Source organism: Hippichthys cyanospilos, chromosome 12, assembly GCF_059441005.1.
Source record: "Hippichthys cyanospilos isolate Australia breed blue-spotted pipefish chromosome 12, RoL_Hcya_1.0, whole genome shotgun sequence".
Lineage (NCBI taxonomy): Eukaryota > Metazoa > Chordata > Actinopteri > Syngnathiformes > Syngnathidae > Hippichthys > Hippichthys cyanospilos.
The window spans coordinates 11,462,989-11,481,948 of record NC_142380.1 but is presented as its reverse complement, the minus strand read 5'-3'; the positions used below and the strand labels follow the sequence as shown (position 1 = coordinate 11,481,948).

General features: G+C 38.9%; 1 protein-coding gene across 1 annotated transcript in view; it reads right to left on the bottom strand.

The window, feature by feature from the left end:
* Window positions 1-1,512: 1,512 nt before the first annotated feature.
* The window catches only part of prkci (protein kinase C, iota), a 34,006-nt gene continuing 16,558 nt past the window's right edge, over window positions 1,513-18,960 (bottom strand). Inside the window, exons 8-18 of the mRNA XM_088429674.1 lie at window positions 18,554-18,609; window positions 14,224-14,400; window positions 11,277-11,374; window positions 10,804-10,890; window positions 10,559-10,694; window positions 10,381-10,468; window positions 8,184-8,309; window positions 5,767-5,846; window positions 5,454-5,543; window positions 3,094-3,209; window positions 1,513-3,007 (exon numbers count right to left, since the gene is read on the bottom strand). Coding sequence (XP_088285800.1) covers window positions 2,920-3,007; window positions 3,094-3,209; window positions 5,454-5,543; window positions 5,767-5,846; window positions 8,184-8,309; window positions 10,381-10,468; window positions 10,559-10,694; window positions 10,804-10,890; window positions 11,277-11,374; window positions 14,224-14,400; window positions 18,554-18,609 — 1,142 coding nt within the window. The 3' untranslated portion in view covers window positions 1,513-2,919. The remainder of the gene's footprint in view (window positions 3,008-3,093; window positions 3,210-5,453; window positions 5,544-5,766; window positions 5,847-8,183; window positions 8,310-10,380; window positions 10,469-10,558; window positions 10,695-10,803; window positions 10,891-11,276; window positions 11,375-14,223; window positions 14,401-18,553; window positions 18,610-18,960) is intronic.

Genomic DNA, 18,960 nt, shown 5'->3' with positions numbered 1-18,960 from the left:
CATTTTAACCAAGAGGACTCTAAGGGTGGCAAAACAGCTCAGGTTCCTGCATTCAGTCAGAACAAGGTGACATGGGTCTCTTGAATTAAATTCAACATCGGCACTCATTTTATCCAAAAGGAGACTAAGGATAACAAGGAAACAAGCCCTGCAACAAAGAGGAAATTGTGTAGTACAGTGGTTCTCAAATGGGGGTACCTGAAGGAACTCCAGGGGGCACTCGAGATTTTAAATTAAACAAACATGCAAAAATCCTTTCAAAATAATAATTGAGTTAATTCAGTTTTAGTAAAATAAAAGTTGATCAAATGAATTTTATGTTCAGTAGGTTATTCAATTTCATTATTTTTAAAAAACAGATGCTCCCCCGTACTAGAATGGTTCGATCCAACTTGTCACATGCCATCCCTCGTTACCTGTTATTTTTTGTGAACAGATATCTGCTATCATCTCAATCCTTCAATATTTTTCTTATTTCTTTCTGATAACAGATCTCTCCAATGATCCAAAAGAGGAGACTTTATGTTGATTATTTTTGTGGACCAACACAAATGAAGTTTGAATGGTTCTAAATGTTAATAAATCAAACACTGATGGCATGTTTTACGTTGTTTTATGTTGTTTTTTTTTAACCTAAAAACTCTTTGCACTGGTTAAGGGCTAACTGGATGAAAACATTTCACAGGGGGTACATCATTGAAAAAGGTTGGTGTAGTCCACAGGTGTCAAACTCAAGGCCCGGGGGCCAAAACCGGCCCGCCACATCATTTAATGTGGCCCGACAAATGCTGATTTAATTTCAAGTTTCTTGCTAAACATGCAGGTTATCTTTAAAAAAAAAAAAAAAAAAAACTTTTCTGCTCCAAATCTATCTTGAACAGTTTTTAAATCGTCCTGATTTAAAAACTAGGTAGGGATGTAAACAAGCGAAAACGGCGTTTATTACACACTTTTTTCTATTTTTAAGCCCTAAATTTTCAGGATTTTAGAGAAATTCGGGGGTACGTTAAAATTTAAGCAATGACTTGAGGATGTTTTTTTTTTTTTAGACTATTTTTAGATTTGTTCCGGCCCTCTGACAGAAACTATAACTACAATGTGGCCCACGATAAAAATGAGGTTTGACACCCCTGGTAGTCTATAACACAGTTAGCTAATATTAGCATGTAAGTGCAAGCCACTTTTCCACTACATGCTGTGGATCATACTATTGCACTCACGGTATTCTAATGGTGGGGTATGCATCGGTAGACACAATAAAAAAAAAAAAAAAGTCTGAGAACAAATGCACAAAGACATGGGAATTTGGCCATAATGGTATGATTTGGCTGTTTTTGTGAACATTTAGGTATGCAAATAAGAGTAGCATCCCCGGGAAATTCTTGAACATTCAGCCCTCAAAACCAGTTTCATTAAACACGAAATTCGGTAAGTGTGGGTGAAAAGACAAAATGCCATTTTACTTGTCTTTGTAAAGAATCAAACATAAATTCAATTAATAGCAACATGTCCTCCTTTTTTTTACCACAAGGAAATAAAATGTTTATTTGACTGTTTTCCTTTTACACACTAATAAAATGTCAGCAGAATCCTGCAGGTGGTTCCAAAAACCACCCAGTAACATTTCGTACTCGATGTGGAGATTACAAATAATAAAAAGTGATAACAATAAAAATAAAAACAAAAAGTAACAGACAGAATGTGTTTCAGAGGTTTGCTTTGTGTTTAAAGTTAGTGGAATCATTAAGAAAATAATCTACATATAGATGGATTTCTTTTTTTAAAGAAAATAGAACAGTTCTTAAGTCACAATCAACTGTGTTTCATCCTGTTGATTTTTCACATGGAATAGAGAAATACATAAGGGAAAAAGCATGAACTTACCAAAAAACGACAGGATAGTTCCATATTTCCAAAAATAGTGGCCTTTGATAACAAGTAGAAATCATGTCAATGAAAATGGCATTAAAAAAGACAAAGCATCATGGAGAACATCCAGAGAACAGAGGTAATGTCAACACTGACACAACACTTTAATTCATAAGTCTGTTTAAGTGCCTCGGTCAGTGCTGCTGTTTTAGTTAGCAACAGTCAATGGGCTCAGAGGTGAACCATTTTACAGTTATGACCTGTTTTTTCATTCCCGATTGCCAGATTATTCTTAATACTGTGTTAAATTCCTCACTTTTTCCGATAGTTTTTGGTGGTCGGTGCTACTATTTTGGTTGTCAAAAGTTACTGTCGGCCTCTATTTTTGAGGGAGGTGGCAGACGCTTCCAGACAGCCACTGTTTGAGAACACCTATTTTTAGATGGACACAGACCAGAATTTTTCTTCTTTTTTGGCAGGGGGTCCTGTGTGAATGTCTCAGTCTGGCTAACACGCGCTACATTTGTTCACAGTATTTCAGCCGACTCTACTCCGGTTCTGATCCTCAAGCTGTACACGGACAACACACATAATGGCTGCAGTTAAATAAAAAATATAGAGATTTTCATATTTAGTGTTCTGAGAACGAGGCGAGATTTCAATGAATGGGCTTAGGAAAAAGAAAAAAAAAAAGGGCGGGGGTGACACTATTCAACAGCAGTTTCATATATACATATAAAATGAGTCTGTGTACAGTAAGTAACCTCGGAAGAACTTTGTAGACAGGCCCCCAATGACACAAAGATATCAGTGCAGTTTTAAATTTATACATTTGTATATTTATATAGAGAGCATACAAAAATAATTCATAAAGAGAAGACTTAAGGACGAGTGGTTAGAACTGGCAGAGTGTGAAACTGCTTTTGGCAATAACAAAAACTATGAGCGATGATGTCGCGGGGTCGCCTCGTAACCACGCAGCGAAGACACTGAGATGGCACGTGTGCATTAAGTGTGTGTGTTTGTAAATGTGTGTGCGCGTGCCTCTCTTCACACACACTCCTCGGCCGACATCAGCAGCGGGTTGATGTACTCGAAGCCCTCGAACTCTGACTGATCGATCTTCTTCACCACGTCGCTGCACACAACAATAACAAAGGACAAGCCATGGATGAATTGATTAAATCACAGAGGCATTTCATTTTACACGACGGCGATTCGTACTCGTCGTCGGGCGTTAGCTGGATGGGCTCGTTGGTAAACTGGGCGTCAAAGTTGTCCAGGCCAAATTCACCTGAGATGTTTGGCTTGAAAGGAGGGACTACCTGCTTTTGCTCTAGCTGTAATCACAATCACATACAAGGTTGCTGGTTTGAGATACACATTTAACATGCTCTGTGACCACACTCGTGACTCAAAACACGCTCATCACCTTTCATCCAAAAATGCAATACATTAAAGCGTCACCTGAAGAAATAGTGTTTTTTTTTTAAACAGAAAAAACTAGTACATCGTATTGGTGAACTAAAACAAAGCAAAATGTTGCTAAATAAAACAGGTACGTTTGATACCATTTTTTTAAGACATACAAGTATGAGTACTCAACTTAAGTACTCACCAATATCACTGACTTCTAAAACATTATTTTCCATTAAATTTAGAGACCTATTGTTTACTTACGACCAAAGACGGAACAGTCACTCAGCGATATTCTAAGTACAAATAAACAAACTCTGAATTTAGGATTCATTTCTAATACATTAACAAGTTAAAAAGCTCATTAATTGATTTAATCCACCCATTTTTTTATCCATTGAAAGAGCCTGCCATTTTGCCTTTAACTATATGAAAAGTGAATTCATTCATCCATGCGCGAAGACCCAAAAGTGCTCCCCCAGGAGGCCGTGAAGTGCACTACAGGGCAAGCATGGTAAGGTTTTCTTGAGGAGGTTAAAGAGTTTTTTTTTTTTTTTTTTGGAGGGTTGAGGGCCGTAACCTGAATCCTGCAGACACACAAGATGACAGCTGGTAAGCCCAGTGCTTCCCAGACCAAACAGGGCTAGTTGAAAGGAAGGTCATATGATTGGTCGTCTGCTCGCTCAGGTCACATGTCCGTCTGCCATCTGACGTCAAACTTGCCCCCGATCCCCCACGTGGGTCATTTGAAGTAGGTCAGAGGTTCCGATGATATCGTACACTATAGTCAATTATGTCAATGCGTAGCTGTTGAAACTATGATGTTATGGTTCTTAGCTAAGTGAAAGAGGGGTGGGGTAATGATTGCAAATTAAATTATGACTGAATTCAAATTAAAAACGGAATGTTGACCACCCCCCAAAATGAAATAGAATCAGCACATCTTTGCTGATATTAAATGGGCCCTCAAAATTGTAGTGTTTGTCGTCCGAAAATATGAGGCGAGTTAAGCATTGGATATATATTTATATACAAGGAGCAGAATTGATGTGCAAATAAGGGATCCAAAGCTAAATCCGTGATTTCCATGTCACTGGAAATGTCACATTTCCTGCTGTTGATTCATTTTTTTCTTACACTTGTTTTATGAATGACTTGAAAGAACACATGGGCATTAGTTTCATTTCACTGCTGTGCTGTCATAACACAGGAATGTCACTCCCAACGAAATATGAGACTTTTAGTCATAATTATGACTCGTAAACAGGAAGCTCTGTAAAATAACACTCTGGACTATTTTTAGTCTGCGCTGGACTCATGCTGAGATTCCTGTCAGTGGCTTCAAAGAACCCCAAAAGTTTCCATGTGACAGTTAAACACACTGATAACGAGGGAGTGGCTCCGATTAGTTTAACACTTGAGTTAAGTGAGCATATTGGACGCCATAAACCCAACCACAAGTCAGGAAAGACTTCTCTGATTGAGAGTATTAGCTTTCAATTCCTTTTATATCTCAGCTTTCCCGCATTGACTCAGTTGCTGCTGACCTTCTTGGTTTTCCTTTTTTATTTCAATCTTCCTTCCGGTTGGGTGGTCCACATCGTGATCGTGATCAATACACAGATTGTTTTGCAAATATTCCGCAGCCGGCACGCTTTGCTTCCTTTTGATGACCATCAGGGTGATGAATTACATTGTTGTCATTGATCCATGTGAAAAAGATGTATTTTTAATAGTGGACTCAGGGTATGCCGACGTTATAGAAAGTGACTCATTTTTCTAGCCAAATACGGTCAAGATCATTATCTTCTCACCAAAAGTAAAGTCCTGTGTTCTGCTATTGACATTGTCAATATGACAAGCCTACATTTTCTGAAAAGTGATCATTTGAAAAAGTGTTCATTCTGGAGCACATCACATCCCACTTTCCATTCAAAACATGTTTTTCAGTGTCCCAAAAGCCTCCGGCTATTGTTCTAGAGCAACCTTTTGACATGAATACATAATCAGTTTATGTCTGCCCAGTAGTTGGCAATATAATTTGAGCCAACTGCTTTTTCTGCTGATAACAAGGGGAGTCTCATGTTCAAAAGGTGTAAACAATAAAACACTATAGCCATTTTACAAAACAAAAACACTTTGGGAATGGGAAAGTGCAAGACACTCACAAGGTCCCAGTCGACGTTTCTGAAGAAGGGGTGGCCCATAATGTCAGCGAAGCCTGTCTGAGGGTGGCAGCCCAGACGCTCCTTGGGATCCTGCAATAGACCAAGTGGGAAGGTGAGAGACAGGTGCAAGTGTGAGAGAGAGAAAACACAAAACGGCGACAAGGCAGAGAGGTGAGAAGCTGCAATCTAGGTGTTAAGATGAAACATATTTGTAACTGGATGGGAGACGGCAGAGTGAGTGCGGGAAAAAGCAGCACTGCTATAAGAGACAAAGGTCAAAAGATATTTCATTGTTCATCCAAACCTAGCCTACCTTGTTGAGGAATCCCTTAAGGACACTGGCAGCTTTGACAGACAATGACCGAGGAATTCGGATCTGTTTTTCCAATATGACTGTGACACACACAAAAACAAAGATGAGCTGACATGCCAAGGGAGCATGTCCCCAAGATTACAAATGATACTTGTTTCTTCCGCAGATATAAAACTGTTCCCAGGTGTCTTAATAACATTCCTGTGACATGACGTGCACTCATAAAAAGGAAAAAAAAATACCCAGAGAATCAAGAGTCTACACACATGGACCGGTCTCTTAATGAAAGAAAACCCAGAAATAACTTGAATCTGACAAATTTAATAATTACGAACGTAGATAGACTGACAAACAAACACACACAGACATGTTTGCACAAACGTATATGGGGGGCTTATTTATTTTTTTATTTTTTTTAAACTGCAAATGAGCCACTCCTCTCTCTGCAGGGCCAATGTTGAGCACAGATTTTGTTTCCAAGGTGACAATTGGGGCCAAAACAACTTGCCATTCCTTTGAAAGTGGAACTGGATCTTCACCCAGTCTAGCTTCTAGGTCATGGTCAGGGAGACTTTATAATGGGCAAGTCATGTAAATTACAGAAATGTGAAATGACATGAGAGAGGATTTTTTGTTTGTTTAACTGTCCGTAAAATGGGGATATGTTTTTATGTGCTTGTGTGACATGTACACACAGGGACAAAAGTGTTGGTACCCTTTGTTTATTGAAAGAAAATTCACAGTGATCAGAGAAATACCCTGAATGTGATGAAAGCGAAAATAAATAATTATATGAAATGTTAGCGCTGAAAGTCAGACATCGCTTTTCAACCATGCTTCAACAGAATTATTGAAAGGAATAAACTCAAGAAATAGGCCTTTACAAAATCATGCTACTGGTACCCTTAACTTAATATTTTATTGCACAACCTTCAGAGGCAAACATTGCAATCAAACGATTCCTGTAACGGCCAAGACTTCTGCAACTTTCAGCAGGTAATCTGCACCACTTCTCGTGAGCAAACTACTCCAGCTGTCCAAGTTGGAACAGTGTCTTTTGCAGATGGCATGTTTCAGCTCCTTCCAAAAATGTTGAAAAGATTTTAGGTCCAAGCTCATAGAAGGCACCTTTAGAATCGTCCAGTGTTTTACTTTTAGCCGTTCTTGGCTGTTTTCGCTGTATGTTTGGGGTCATTGTCCTGTTGCAAGCTGGATGAAATGCGACTGAGACAAAGCTTTCTAACTAGCCACCATTTTCTCTAGAATCCCTAGATCGTTTTAAGATTTAATAGTACCTTGAGACTCCCTGTGCCAGATGCAGCAAAGCAATGCCAGAACATAACAGAGCCTCCGCCACGTTTCACAGTAGGGACAGAGTTCTTTTCTTGATATGCGTCATTTTTCTTTCTGTGAACATAGAGCTGTTGTGCCTTGACAAAATGATCCTTTTTTTTTTTTCTCATGTGTCCAAAGGACATTCTCCTAGAAGCTTTATGGGTTGTCAACATGTAGTTTGGCAAATTCCAGTCTGGATTTTTTTTTTTTTATGATTTGTTTTCAACAATGCTGTCCTCCTTGGTCATCTACTATAAAGGCCACTTTGGTCAAAACAACAAGGGATGGTGCCATCTGAGAGCAAGGTTCCTTGAGGTTGAAGTTCAACCTTAAACTCAACCTTTTTTTTTTTTTTTTTTTTTTGCTACGGTTCATAGTTTCCATCTATTCGATTTGTTCTCAAATTTCCTCCTACGGCCACCGCCACGAAGTTTGGCTGCAGTCCCATGCATCTTGAATTTCTGGATAATATGTGCAACTGTAGTCACAGGAACATCAAGCTGTGCATCTATAATTTCATTTCTAACATATCGAGACAATGCTTTTCTTTGCTTCCTCTGGTCCATGTGTGTGAGTGTGGTACAGACCATGTCACCAAAAAGCACAATGATCACCTGTCACCCTATACTGTATTTGGGCCCAATGACTTGATTACAAGATTGTAAAAACCTGTAATGCTAATTAGTGGGCACACCTTGGATTGACGTATGTTTTTCAGTCTTTTCTAGGGCTACTAACATTTTGCTGGGCCTTTTTGTTTGTTTGTTTTAGTTTTTTTTATATACATAATTTTGTTGAGGCATGGTTGAAAAGCAATGATGAACTTTCATTAGTATTTTTTCTTTATTTTAATTTGTTATTATTTTTGTCACATTGGCATTATTTCTCTGGCCGCTGTGATTTATTTATTTCATTAAACGAAGGGTGCCAACAATTTTCTTCAAGTGTGTATTTAGTTGCGTTATGATTCTGTATGCAACAACTTCAAATTTTTTCCCAAACTGAAAGAAGCTGAAAGATAAAGTGGGTGCGCATTAGCATGTTCCCTGAGAGCAGATGGCGGAGAGAGACGTGTCAATTACCTTGGAAGAGGTAGTCTTCTGTGTTCTGGTCGGGATTGTCTGAGCTTCCCACGATGTCGAAAGGTGACCGGCCTGCCATCATCTCGAACATCAGCACGCCCAGCGCCCACCAGTCAACGCTAAAGCCTACACAAACACAAATTAGAAGAGCTGCTTCACACCAGACTTCTGACACTCCGATTTACTTCTAATCCTTCCAATACTTGATCTCACTGTTACTATGGCAACCTGTCCAGTGAGGAAAAGATCATACTGTAAATGTGTTCTCACTGACTAAACCTACAAGTAGTAATGCATTAAAATGGTTTACTTAAGCCTTGAATAGAGCTTGGATTAGAGCAGGGATTCCCAAAGTGGTTTGCACCCCTGGGAAGCCCCCAACAAGGGTACATTTTTCTTTTTAAACTCCAACTGACCACATTTTACATGCTTGCTTTTTAGGATGTATGTTACATGACAGCCACAGGCACGCAGAAACTCACAATCACATGCTTTTTTAAATAACTCAACATGCTTCTAAACACACAAACACCAAGGCCTTATGATAATAAATACTAGGTCTGGATTTTATTTTTTATTTTTTAATGCAATCTAAGAGCAAATTTAATTTCTATTTTGAGTGGTGCAGTAATACTGAATGGAATATTGCTTGTGCGTATGATGCAGTAATATACAGTAGAAATTGGTATACATACGTAAGCTACACCGATTAGTTACGCTTGACTTTCCAACCTCTACACTGTGCTTTGACCTCCAGTTACACAACACAGAAACATGTATGCATGTCGGGCAGATTCAATTTAGTCATGTAACTTAAACTCCCTTGAGAATAATCTTAAAAGCAGCACATTAAATAAATAAAAGCATTAAAAGTATCTCTCCATCTACAGTTGATCATTGAACTAAACAAAAATGTAGTTCAGAAGACCCCCAAAGAAAACATTGTGGAGAAAACACACAACAATGGTGCCTTGAGGTAAAGTATGTAGAAATACAAAACAATTGATAGATTTTTTTTCTTGTAGAAATGGTATATGCTTAGAGACTTTCACCCAAACACAGACAAAAAAAAAAGGAGCCATAGGAGGTATATCACAGAGAATACTTTCTGAAAATACTACAAGTGGCTTAGGGGATAATGAGGATGCCCAGCACACCGCACAAGTACAACATACTATCTGTCTCAGTACCAAAAGAGAATCATGTCAAAATCAAGCTGAGCCTCTCATCATCTGCATCTGTCTTATACTGCCCCATGGTGGCCAAGACAAGCACACCAAAATGAGCAGCACAAATGAAAAAAGTGTGACACAAAGATTACATTTCTTTGAATTCCATTTACTGATAATCAGGTTACTACAGGATGATTTTATTAAATACATTATGGAGTGCTACTTTCCTTCATTAATACACATTACAACACTTTAGTTGTGTTTTTTGGGGATGAATGAAACAGATTAATGGCATGTGCATTCATTTTAATGAGAAATTATTGTCTGAAATGGGTGTTCTGAGGTACGAGAGTGGTACTAGAACAAATTAAACTCCAATCTAAGGGGCATCGCTTTATTTGTAAAACGTTTATGAATAGAAGCCATCCTCCATTTGCAATTCATTAAAAACTTGCAAGGCATTTGCAGCAACGCAATATTAGAAAAATATGCACAGCAAGATGTTTTCCGTCGAAGCTGATCATTTGGTATTTGATTTTAAAAAGTTCAAGCAAAAACCTAGGCACAAAAATGTGTACTGTATACCAAATGAAGGCACTCCAGCAAGCAAGGTCTTGTTGCTATGATACCACTCAACTATTTCTACAGTACTGTCGTGACACCAGTGATGGAAAAACTGGTATTTTTAGTGTCCTTTAATTAACTTTTACTATTCTGTGTGTGTGTGTGTGTGTGTGTGTGTGTGTGTGTGTGTGTGTGTGTGTGTGTGTGTGTGTGTGTGTGTGTGTGTGTTGAGGGGTATTGTGAAGATTCATCAGTCATGTCACACAACATTAAGAGATGATGTATTAGCTTTAAGTTGATTCTCGTTTTTTTGTTTTGTTTTTTTTAAATCAGTTTTGTATGCAGTATATGTTTTTATTTACACACAATGTGTTCTATTTTGATATAAAAAAAACAAGTTTTAAGGCAAAAACATAAGTTGGGAACCTGAATGTGTGTTAGTGACAGTGTGATTTACCCACCGTAATCTTCTCCTCGAAGTATTTCAGGAGCAATGTAGTTAGGAGTGCCGCAGAAAGTGCTTGTTGTATCGCCAGGTCTCAAGCCCTCCTGAACAAAACCACATCAACAAATATGACAGCGTCCCACTTTGTTTTCGACATTCAAGCAAACAAACACACATACAGACATCTAATTTACCTTGCACATGCCGTAATCTGTGAGTTTGATGTGTCCCTCAGAGTCGAGCAGCACATTGTCCAGTTTGAGATCTCTGTAAATGATGCCGCGCTCATGGAGGTAGTTGAGCGCCAGACTGATTTCTGCAGAATAGAATCTAAGAAAAAATGAATAAATAAATTAATGAAATACAGTAATAATAATCAAATCAAAACAAAAAACAAAACAAATCCTGAAAATAACAAAACAACATGGAGAAAGGCTACCTGGCATGCTCTTCTGGAAGCTTCCGTTGTCTCTGCATGTGAAACATGAGGTCGCCGCCGTTCACATATTCAATAACAAAGAAAAGTCTGGGGAAGGAATATGAACAGATGTTCATATTTTTTCCTTGCACGGCAGCATATCAAAATTAATGCTTTGTTCCCAAGTGGTTTAGTGGTGGAAGAGGTGGGATCAAATGATTTAAATTAACCATCCATTCTATTAAATAGGTACAGCGCATATATAAAAAAAAAAAATGTCATCACACACGCCTGCAAATGTGAGGTTTCTGTGACAAACAAATGAGGCCAAGCTAAACCATTTAATTTTTTCCTCCATTAATGTGACCTCTTGCCTTGAATGACTCATTGACAATATTGATCTTTTGTCATTTGGGAATGATGGCTAGTACCCATTCAAGACATTTCTACTTGCTTTTTAAAAATATTAGTCTCCTTCACAAAGTGCCTCATACCTGCTTTCTGTCTGGAAGCAGGAGTGCAGGCCCACCAGGAAGGGATGATTTGATGCTTGCTCAAAAACGTGTTTTTCTGTCTGGACCCAGTCAATGTCCTGGAAGAAGGAGAGAGAGAGAGAGAGAGTGGCAGGGGGAATACATGCGACAAAGGTCATTGTGAGAAGTCATTGTGATATTGTGTTGCAAAGTTGAAAAAGCAGCATGCACCATCGACTCGCATGGGCGACGGCAGGCAGAAAGGGCTGAGCATGAAGAGTGTGTCGTACATCTGGACATGCCGCTGACGAGGCCCAGCGACAATGGAACACTCTGCCATCAACCGGTCACCGCATGTCAATTTGTCAATCGTGCTAAGTGTGTCGAATCAAGGCTAACTACTGCACAGAGCGTACCGCCAATCGATTCCCGTGGTTAATCCACACCTTCTCCGAGGCACCGACGGGGTCAGAGCACTTGACAAGATAGCAGAGATGGATGTTCAAGCATGCTCGTCTGTTGTGCTATAAATAGTAGCGCCCACAGGTTGTGCTAATTGCATTCATTACACGGAGACACACACGCACATGTAGAAGACTACTTCACTGTTAACTTGACCTCACATCTCATCCGGTGAAGGCTTTGTCTTCGTGTCTCATTGCACACTGACAAAAAGGGTTTTCTTACTCCTTCTCAACGGGTATTCTTAAGGCTGTACTGACAGTACCGAATGTGTAATTTTCATTTGATGCTAATTTTCACATTTATTTTGATAGTCTAGTCCTCTAGACCAGAGGTCCCAATCCACCGGTTCGTGGCCCAGTGCCGGTCCGTGGATCAACTGGTACTGGGCTGCATGAGCCACAACCGAACTAACGATGATTTGGAACATATTTAGTTCATCCACAGTTATAGATCTGTGCTTTATTTGTGCTTTGTTTGGCTTGAGCTTTATTTTTTGGCGCCGCCTCTGGTTGCTGTTGATATTGCATTTTGTAGTGAGGAAGGACCGTGTATGGTGTCAGATTTGCAGCAAAAGTATTCACAAATCAAACACACGTCCTGTCAAGAGACAGGTGATGAGCCTACAACTTCAAAGAAAAAGAAAGCTTTTAATAGGCAATACCAAGAGTCCTACTTGAAATAATGACTTCTTCGTGGTAAGGACTTTGAGCGCTACTTCATAGCCAAAAATTACTCATAAAGTGATAAGGAATGGATTTTCTACGTTTTTGTTACTGAACCAGATAAGCTCGCAAATGACGGCAGCCTCAAAAGTATTTTCGAGCCCCTCAACATCACATCTGTGTAAAGAGCAAAACATGCTCATATTTTATGTGCACTTAATTTTTGCTATTCCCGATCTACAATAAAAATGTCAAGCGTTGACCGGTCTATGATGTTAAAAAGGTTGGGGACCTCTGCTATCGACACTTCATGAGACAAATATCTGACATAATTGTTCACAATGACAGAGTGCATACATCGCACATAGCTCCACACGCATCAACACAAATATCGATTACAGTATGTAATTCCACATAATTTTTTTTTCCTCATTTTCACCCCCCATATCGGGGGGGGTCGAACTTTACCCGCATAATTCAAAACTAGATCAATTTTCCCCACATATCTGTGTTTGAACAACATTAATTCGAATGCAAAATCAGTAATATCATGTTTTACAAGGCTTAATGATTTTTCATATATATATATATATATATATATATATATATATATATATATATATGTATGTATACATACACACACACACGCACACACACACACACACACACACACACACACACACACACACACCTCTACTTTGGAGTAGCATACATATGTTTTAGCGCGTTTGCACTTTCGAATGTTCTTTCGTCAAGCACCCCCTTATTGTCTCTTTGTTGTCAATAACAAGGCTGTGTGAAGAATTTTTCCAATGGACTTTGACCCATTATGACAACAAAAACACAGTTGACTTGTTGGTTGACCCGATAACTCCCACATCCATAACAGTATGTTCGATATACGATGAAGAAATGTGTCCAAAAGTACATTGTTTCATCATTTTAGTAACAGACACCGTGTGTTTTAATTGGACAGCCATGTTATGCGTAATCACACTTCTTCTCTTTTGAACTAATTCACAGATTTATAAGTTTTTAAGTTTAAAAAAAAAAAAAAAGAAACGAAGAATGGGTCGACTTATGCAAGAGGTCGACTTGTACACAGATAAATACGGTACGATCGAATTACCACTTGTTCCATTTATTCTGTGGGGGAAAAAATGTTATTTTTAAATTACTTTCCCCTCTTAAATACCAAATAGTATTATCAGGGATGCGCATAATTTCTTTTATAGGTTACTCATTAAAGTACCAAGACATTGTGTTTGATACACACTCTTTCTTTCATTATAAAGTCTTCCTCGATCATTCTCAGTGTCACCCCTACATGGCACACTGTCTTTGTGCACACAGTGACGTCGCGTTATTCCAGCCTACGTCCTCAAAAAATGTCATAAGTAAATAAGTTATGGTTTGCGCAGTTCGTTCGGAAACCAGTTTAATTAGTCCAAGGATGTTAGAAGTAAATTCTGTCACTTTAAAGTGACAAAGTAAACTATGTCCTTAATGAGATTGATAAGGCAGCCCTGACAGCCAATCCAAGCTGCTTCCAAAAACAAATATCTTCAGAATACTAAGGCATGAGACGCACATCCATAGCTTTATGAAAGGCAAGGAGAAAATATTACTCAGAGCTTGTGTTGCTAATGCTGTTTGTCTCACCACCGAGCAAGAGGGCAATAAGTTATTGCTTCTCAACTAGCTTGAATAGCTTGACAAGAAATGAATCGTTTTGCTGAAATAGAATCTATTCATTTAACATACATACACTACCGGAAAGAAAACCCAACATTATATTGTCATTTTGACCAAGACCCTGGCAGATGCACATTGTGGCTCACCTCGTCATCGTTGACCAGCTCCTTCTTGACCACTTTCATGGCATAGATTCGCTCAGTCTTCTTCAGCTGCACCAGCAGCACTTTGGCGTAGCTACCTCGGCCAATCACCCGCAGCAGGTCAAAGTCGGCCAGGCCAAGGCTTGAGGGCGACTTCCCAGTGTCTCGACTGTTCCGTGCCTAGTTAGGGGGACAGATGGTAAGGTACTTCAAAGTTCAGTTTGCGTGAAACAGACTTGTCATCTACAACTAGATAGACAAAGAAACTAAAGCAAGATTATACTTCTGTTAGTGTGAATTTTTGACGCTTTCTAAATGATAAGATTGATATGCTCTTAATAGCATTCAGGCAGGTTTACCACAGCATTTTCTCTTTTTAACTAATTCACAATAATGTTTGAAGGTAGTGTATAACTTAGAAGACATGATGATTATGATACAGTAGGATGGATGTTATTCATTTAAATTCTTCAGCAGTGGTGATCCTTGCAGAGAATATAGTATATGAGTGTATACTCATACGTTGTCATTCTACATGTGCTGCTGCACATTTGTGTTCAATCAGTTGCTTAAAGGATAGTTGCACTGCAACAATATGCTAGATTATGGTACTGCATATAGTTTTAGCATTTTAAGCAAGAAGACTGAAAAGCAAAGCATACTGTAAAAAACCAATGTAGAATTTTTAAACACAAGGTGAATGTCTGTTTTATGTTCACTTTGAGAGTGAACATCAATTACTAGTGGGAATCCTTGAAGCTTCTTTTGTTTTTTGAAGAACTGTTCAATATTGGCCAGAGTCCAACCTTATTGTGAAATGAGTTGAGTTTGCTACCATCAAACATCACTCATACCTTAACTCTGCACTCACAAAATACAACAGCTTGTAAGTAACTCATTTCTGAAATTCCAATTGCCAATTTGGGATGCTAAGATTTACAGTGGCCCCCCATGTTACGAGATTGATCTGTTCCGCGCTTGGGGTCGTAAGGCAAATTTGCCATATGGCGGGCAATCCAAATCTATATTAAAAAGCTAATGCGTTTAGAACCCCAGGTAAAAACATCAAAATTGAACATACATATTAAAACTTGGTACATGTATACATTCAGAAAACATCATAAATAAAAAAAATGAATAAAGGATTTATTTACCTTTGAGTGGCGCTTGTTATGCCCATTTTCCCTAGTAAGGGTAGCCTAGGCTAGGCTAGCTTTGGATTTCTTGATTATCTCCAGCTTCGTTTCCATCTAAATAATCTTCTTACTTCTCTCTTTAACATCACTAGCAATCATGGGACCCATGGCCAACCCTTTCAAGTTTGAATTAAGCAGTAAAATGCACGATAACTAAGGTTTTGTAACTACTCACAATAGAACAAAGCTTTACCATTCCGCCATTTTGAAAGGAATGAGGCCAACCAATAGGAGACCAGCATCTCCGTGAGGAGACGCTGACCAATAGCAGACCAGTATTGTAGTGACACGTTGCATGGAGGCAGTTATGCAACAGAACGGAAAACAAGTGCAATGACTTAAAAATGCCTGCAGATGGAAGCAAGACAACACAAATACAGGCAACCCCCTAGAGTCATGACAGTTGTTTTTGTCGCAAAGCGGGGAACATACAGTAAAGAGGGGACGAAAAAACTCAGTATTCCCTATCACAACATGAAAAAAAACGTAAGCCAGGGACACTGTAACACACTGTATCACGTTCCTCTGGAATTTATCCTTTTTTAGAAGTAATCTGGTGTCCTAGCTAGATGTTCCCTCGACGATCCATCTAACCATACCTAGACAAGATCATTCAGCTGCCACTCTCTTTATCTCGGGGTATCTGCCCACATCTGACTCACAGTCCCTCTGCAGCTGTATCAAACTGCCCCAAAACTATATGCGTCACCATCAATTGGCCCGGAGTGCTCGGAGCTGTTATAAAAGGTTACTTTATTTGCAACACTATGGGAAATCAATACCTGCTGTCTGCAAATAAATACTTGTAAAAGCTCTTTTGCACACATTTCCATTTGTCAGCTGACTTAAACTGGAGTTACTTGACCAGTTGTTCAGATTAAATGAATAAGAAATTTAAGTCTACGTTGATTCTTCTGCGGCACCCACTTTGGTTGAGTCAAGGCTTTCTGCATGGTTTAACAAGAACATCATCAGTTGTTCTTTCCGGCCTTCTTGTTACATAATTATTGCACTGTTGCACGCGCCAATCATTATTGCAATACTGGTAGCTGCAACTCTACCTTATCCCACACTGCCATTGCTTTGTAAAACTGTTAATTCCTTTAGTATTTGTAATTTGTGGCTTATGGAAACATTTAACTTTAAAAGGTGAGGGTAGTATGGATTTCACAATTTTAAAAAATGTTCCGAAGGGTCTTATTTAACCTATGACGTGCTCGTCATAATACGCACAATAGAGCACACTTGGTATTTTGTGTGTGTTAAGAAAAAATAAAATAAAATGGAAAAATAAATTAAATGGTTGTATCGTTCCAGTGATTTTTTTTAAACTAATTATCACTAATTATTTAAATTTTCACTTTTACCAATAAAATACTGAAAAGAGGCTACGCAACATACGCAGTGACACCGCTCCAACATACTGTAGCGCATCACAACGCTGCAGCACCCTCATCTGGAAGATGGCCTGGCCTTCTTTGCGCTCTTTGTCACTATTCAATGTTCAAATACAAATACTAATGAACTACATTTTCACAATTTAACTGATTGACATCATAACGCGTGTAACAATATTTCTGTAATGTGTTTCTTGCGCCATACAATGATTGTAATTCTGCCAAAAAATCAACATGTATTTCAATCGGCGAAGAGGAGGCCCATTTTTACTGCTTTTCAGGCGTCCTGTAGGGGGCAGTAATGATGCCAGGGATTAGCAGCGTATCGTGTTACAGGTATCATTTCAAGTGCTGAGTCGTCTATTATTTCTTCTCGCCTTGCATCCTTGTAATATGTTCGTAATGACAAATTATATTCAGAATCTTAAACAATTGTCTACTTTGGATTTCCGCACAAAGCAGGAAATAATATCTAAAGGAAGACCGACGCCGGAAACAGACTTGCTTCAGAGCATGGATTGGAAAAACCACTCATTTAACAAGGACTGATACACAAATTCCGGTTCTGCTTTTCCTGCATTCTTTTTTCATCAAGTCGTGACAGTGTCCGATCGCACTGAAAACATTTGGGATGTCAAAGATTGACTTGGCTTTGGACAAACAATGAAAACTTAACATCAGCATCCACAAGGCTAAGGTCAGGGAGAACAAAGAGATTTTAAAAGATCTCATTAATGCTAGCCTGCTTCCCCTTGCCAAACAGCAGCAAGCATTTTGCGGGAATAATGGAAGTACAGGCTAAATTGTGGCAACTACAGTATGTTGAAGTTTGACATGCTTTTGCTGAGAAAGATGACAGGCTAGCTTACCAAGACATCCAAATTATTTTCTGCCTGTCATATTGAATACAGATCATTTTTATTTGAAGCAGTCACGGACGTCATTACATTAAATTCAGCATGCGTTTGTGTGCTACGTGTTGTACTGTATGCTTAAAGACTGCAATTATGACATTTTAAACGTAAACAGTTAACTGCTGCCAGCCAAAGAAATGTGTGAATATGCTGCGTGGGAGGGCCCATATTATGTTTGTAAATTTGATGGATGACGTCAGTGCCTCCCAGCCATAAACCTCACTGCACATCACTGCTCTCAAGAGTGCATAAACAACTGACTTGGGAATTGGACAGAAGTCAACCTATGTTCCCTCCCTCATCTATATTCACAAAATGAATAAACTTGTAACAGGGCATACACAAAAACATTTCCACCTAAGCTGCAAACTTTCTATTTTTAGAGTGCGATTTCTTGAGAATTTCTGTAGGCCTACTAATGAGAGACATGCCATTTCTCGTTGCTGAGGGAAACTGGCCTTTGGGGCTGGATCTTTAAAATATTCAATTGTAAAGGATTCAATTCCAGAGCATGCTATCAATTAAAAAGTTGTGCCAAAAAAGACCTAAAATGGCTATTGCAAATCAAAACTGTCTCGTGCTTTTTGAGATTTTTTTTTTTGGGGGGGGTCTACTCATTCTAGTAATTCCGAATGCCTAGAGAAACTAGCTTGGAGGGCTGAATGTTTAAAGACTACCAGGGGTGGCTTTCAAATCACAGGGACCATTCTCACGTCGTTAGATCTTAGTAATATATATACTGGTAATAACTAATTATCTTCATTAACGAAATCTTTCTGTAACCACTCGTCTATTGGATAACAGGTAAGTATGAGGGGGGAATCACCTCTTTCTCCTCTCCATCGTAGGTCAAGCTTTCTCTGGAGTCTTTATTCTGAGGGCCTGAGAGAGACAGTGGGTGTCAGACAGACAGCAGGAGAGGGGGAGGCAAAAAAAAAAAGGAGAGAGAGTAGGTGAGAGACGGTCATGCTTTGTCACTTTGTTCTCAGCTCTGCTGGGCTTGAATCACTCCTATTTCTATTAGAGTAGGGACGGAAAAATGCGGCAATTTTCCAATACAAATACACAACACAATAAACGCATCACACCTTGAAGACACCGCCCACCCAATCTGTATCACATTTGAAATTATTTTGCACGTTTCTTTGATTTTACCCATGTATGCAAATGTATATTAAATGTGTAATACCATTCAACTGAAAAAGAAAATCGTAATTTAAATGAAAGCATTCT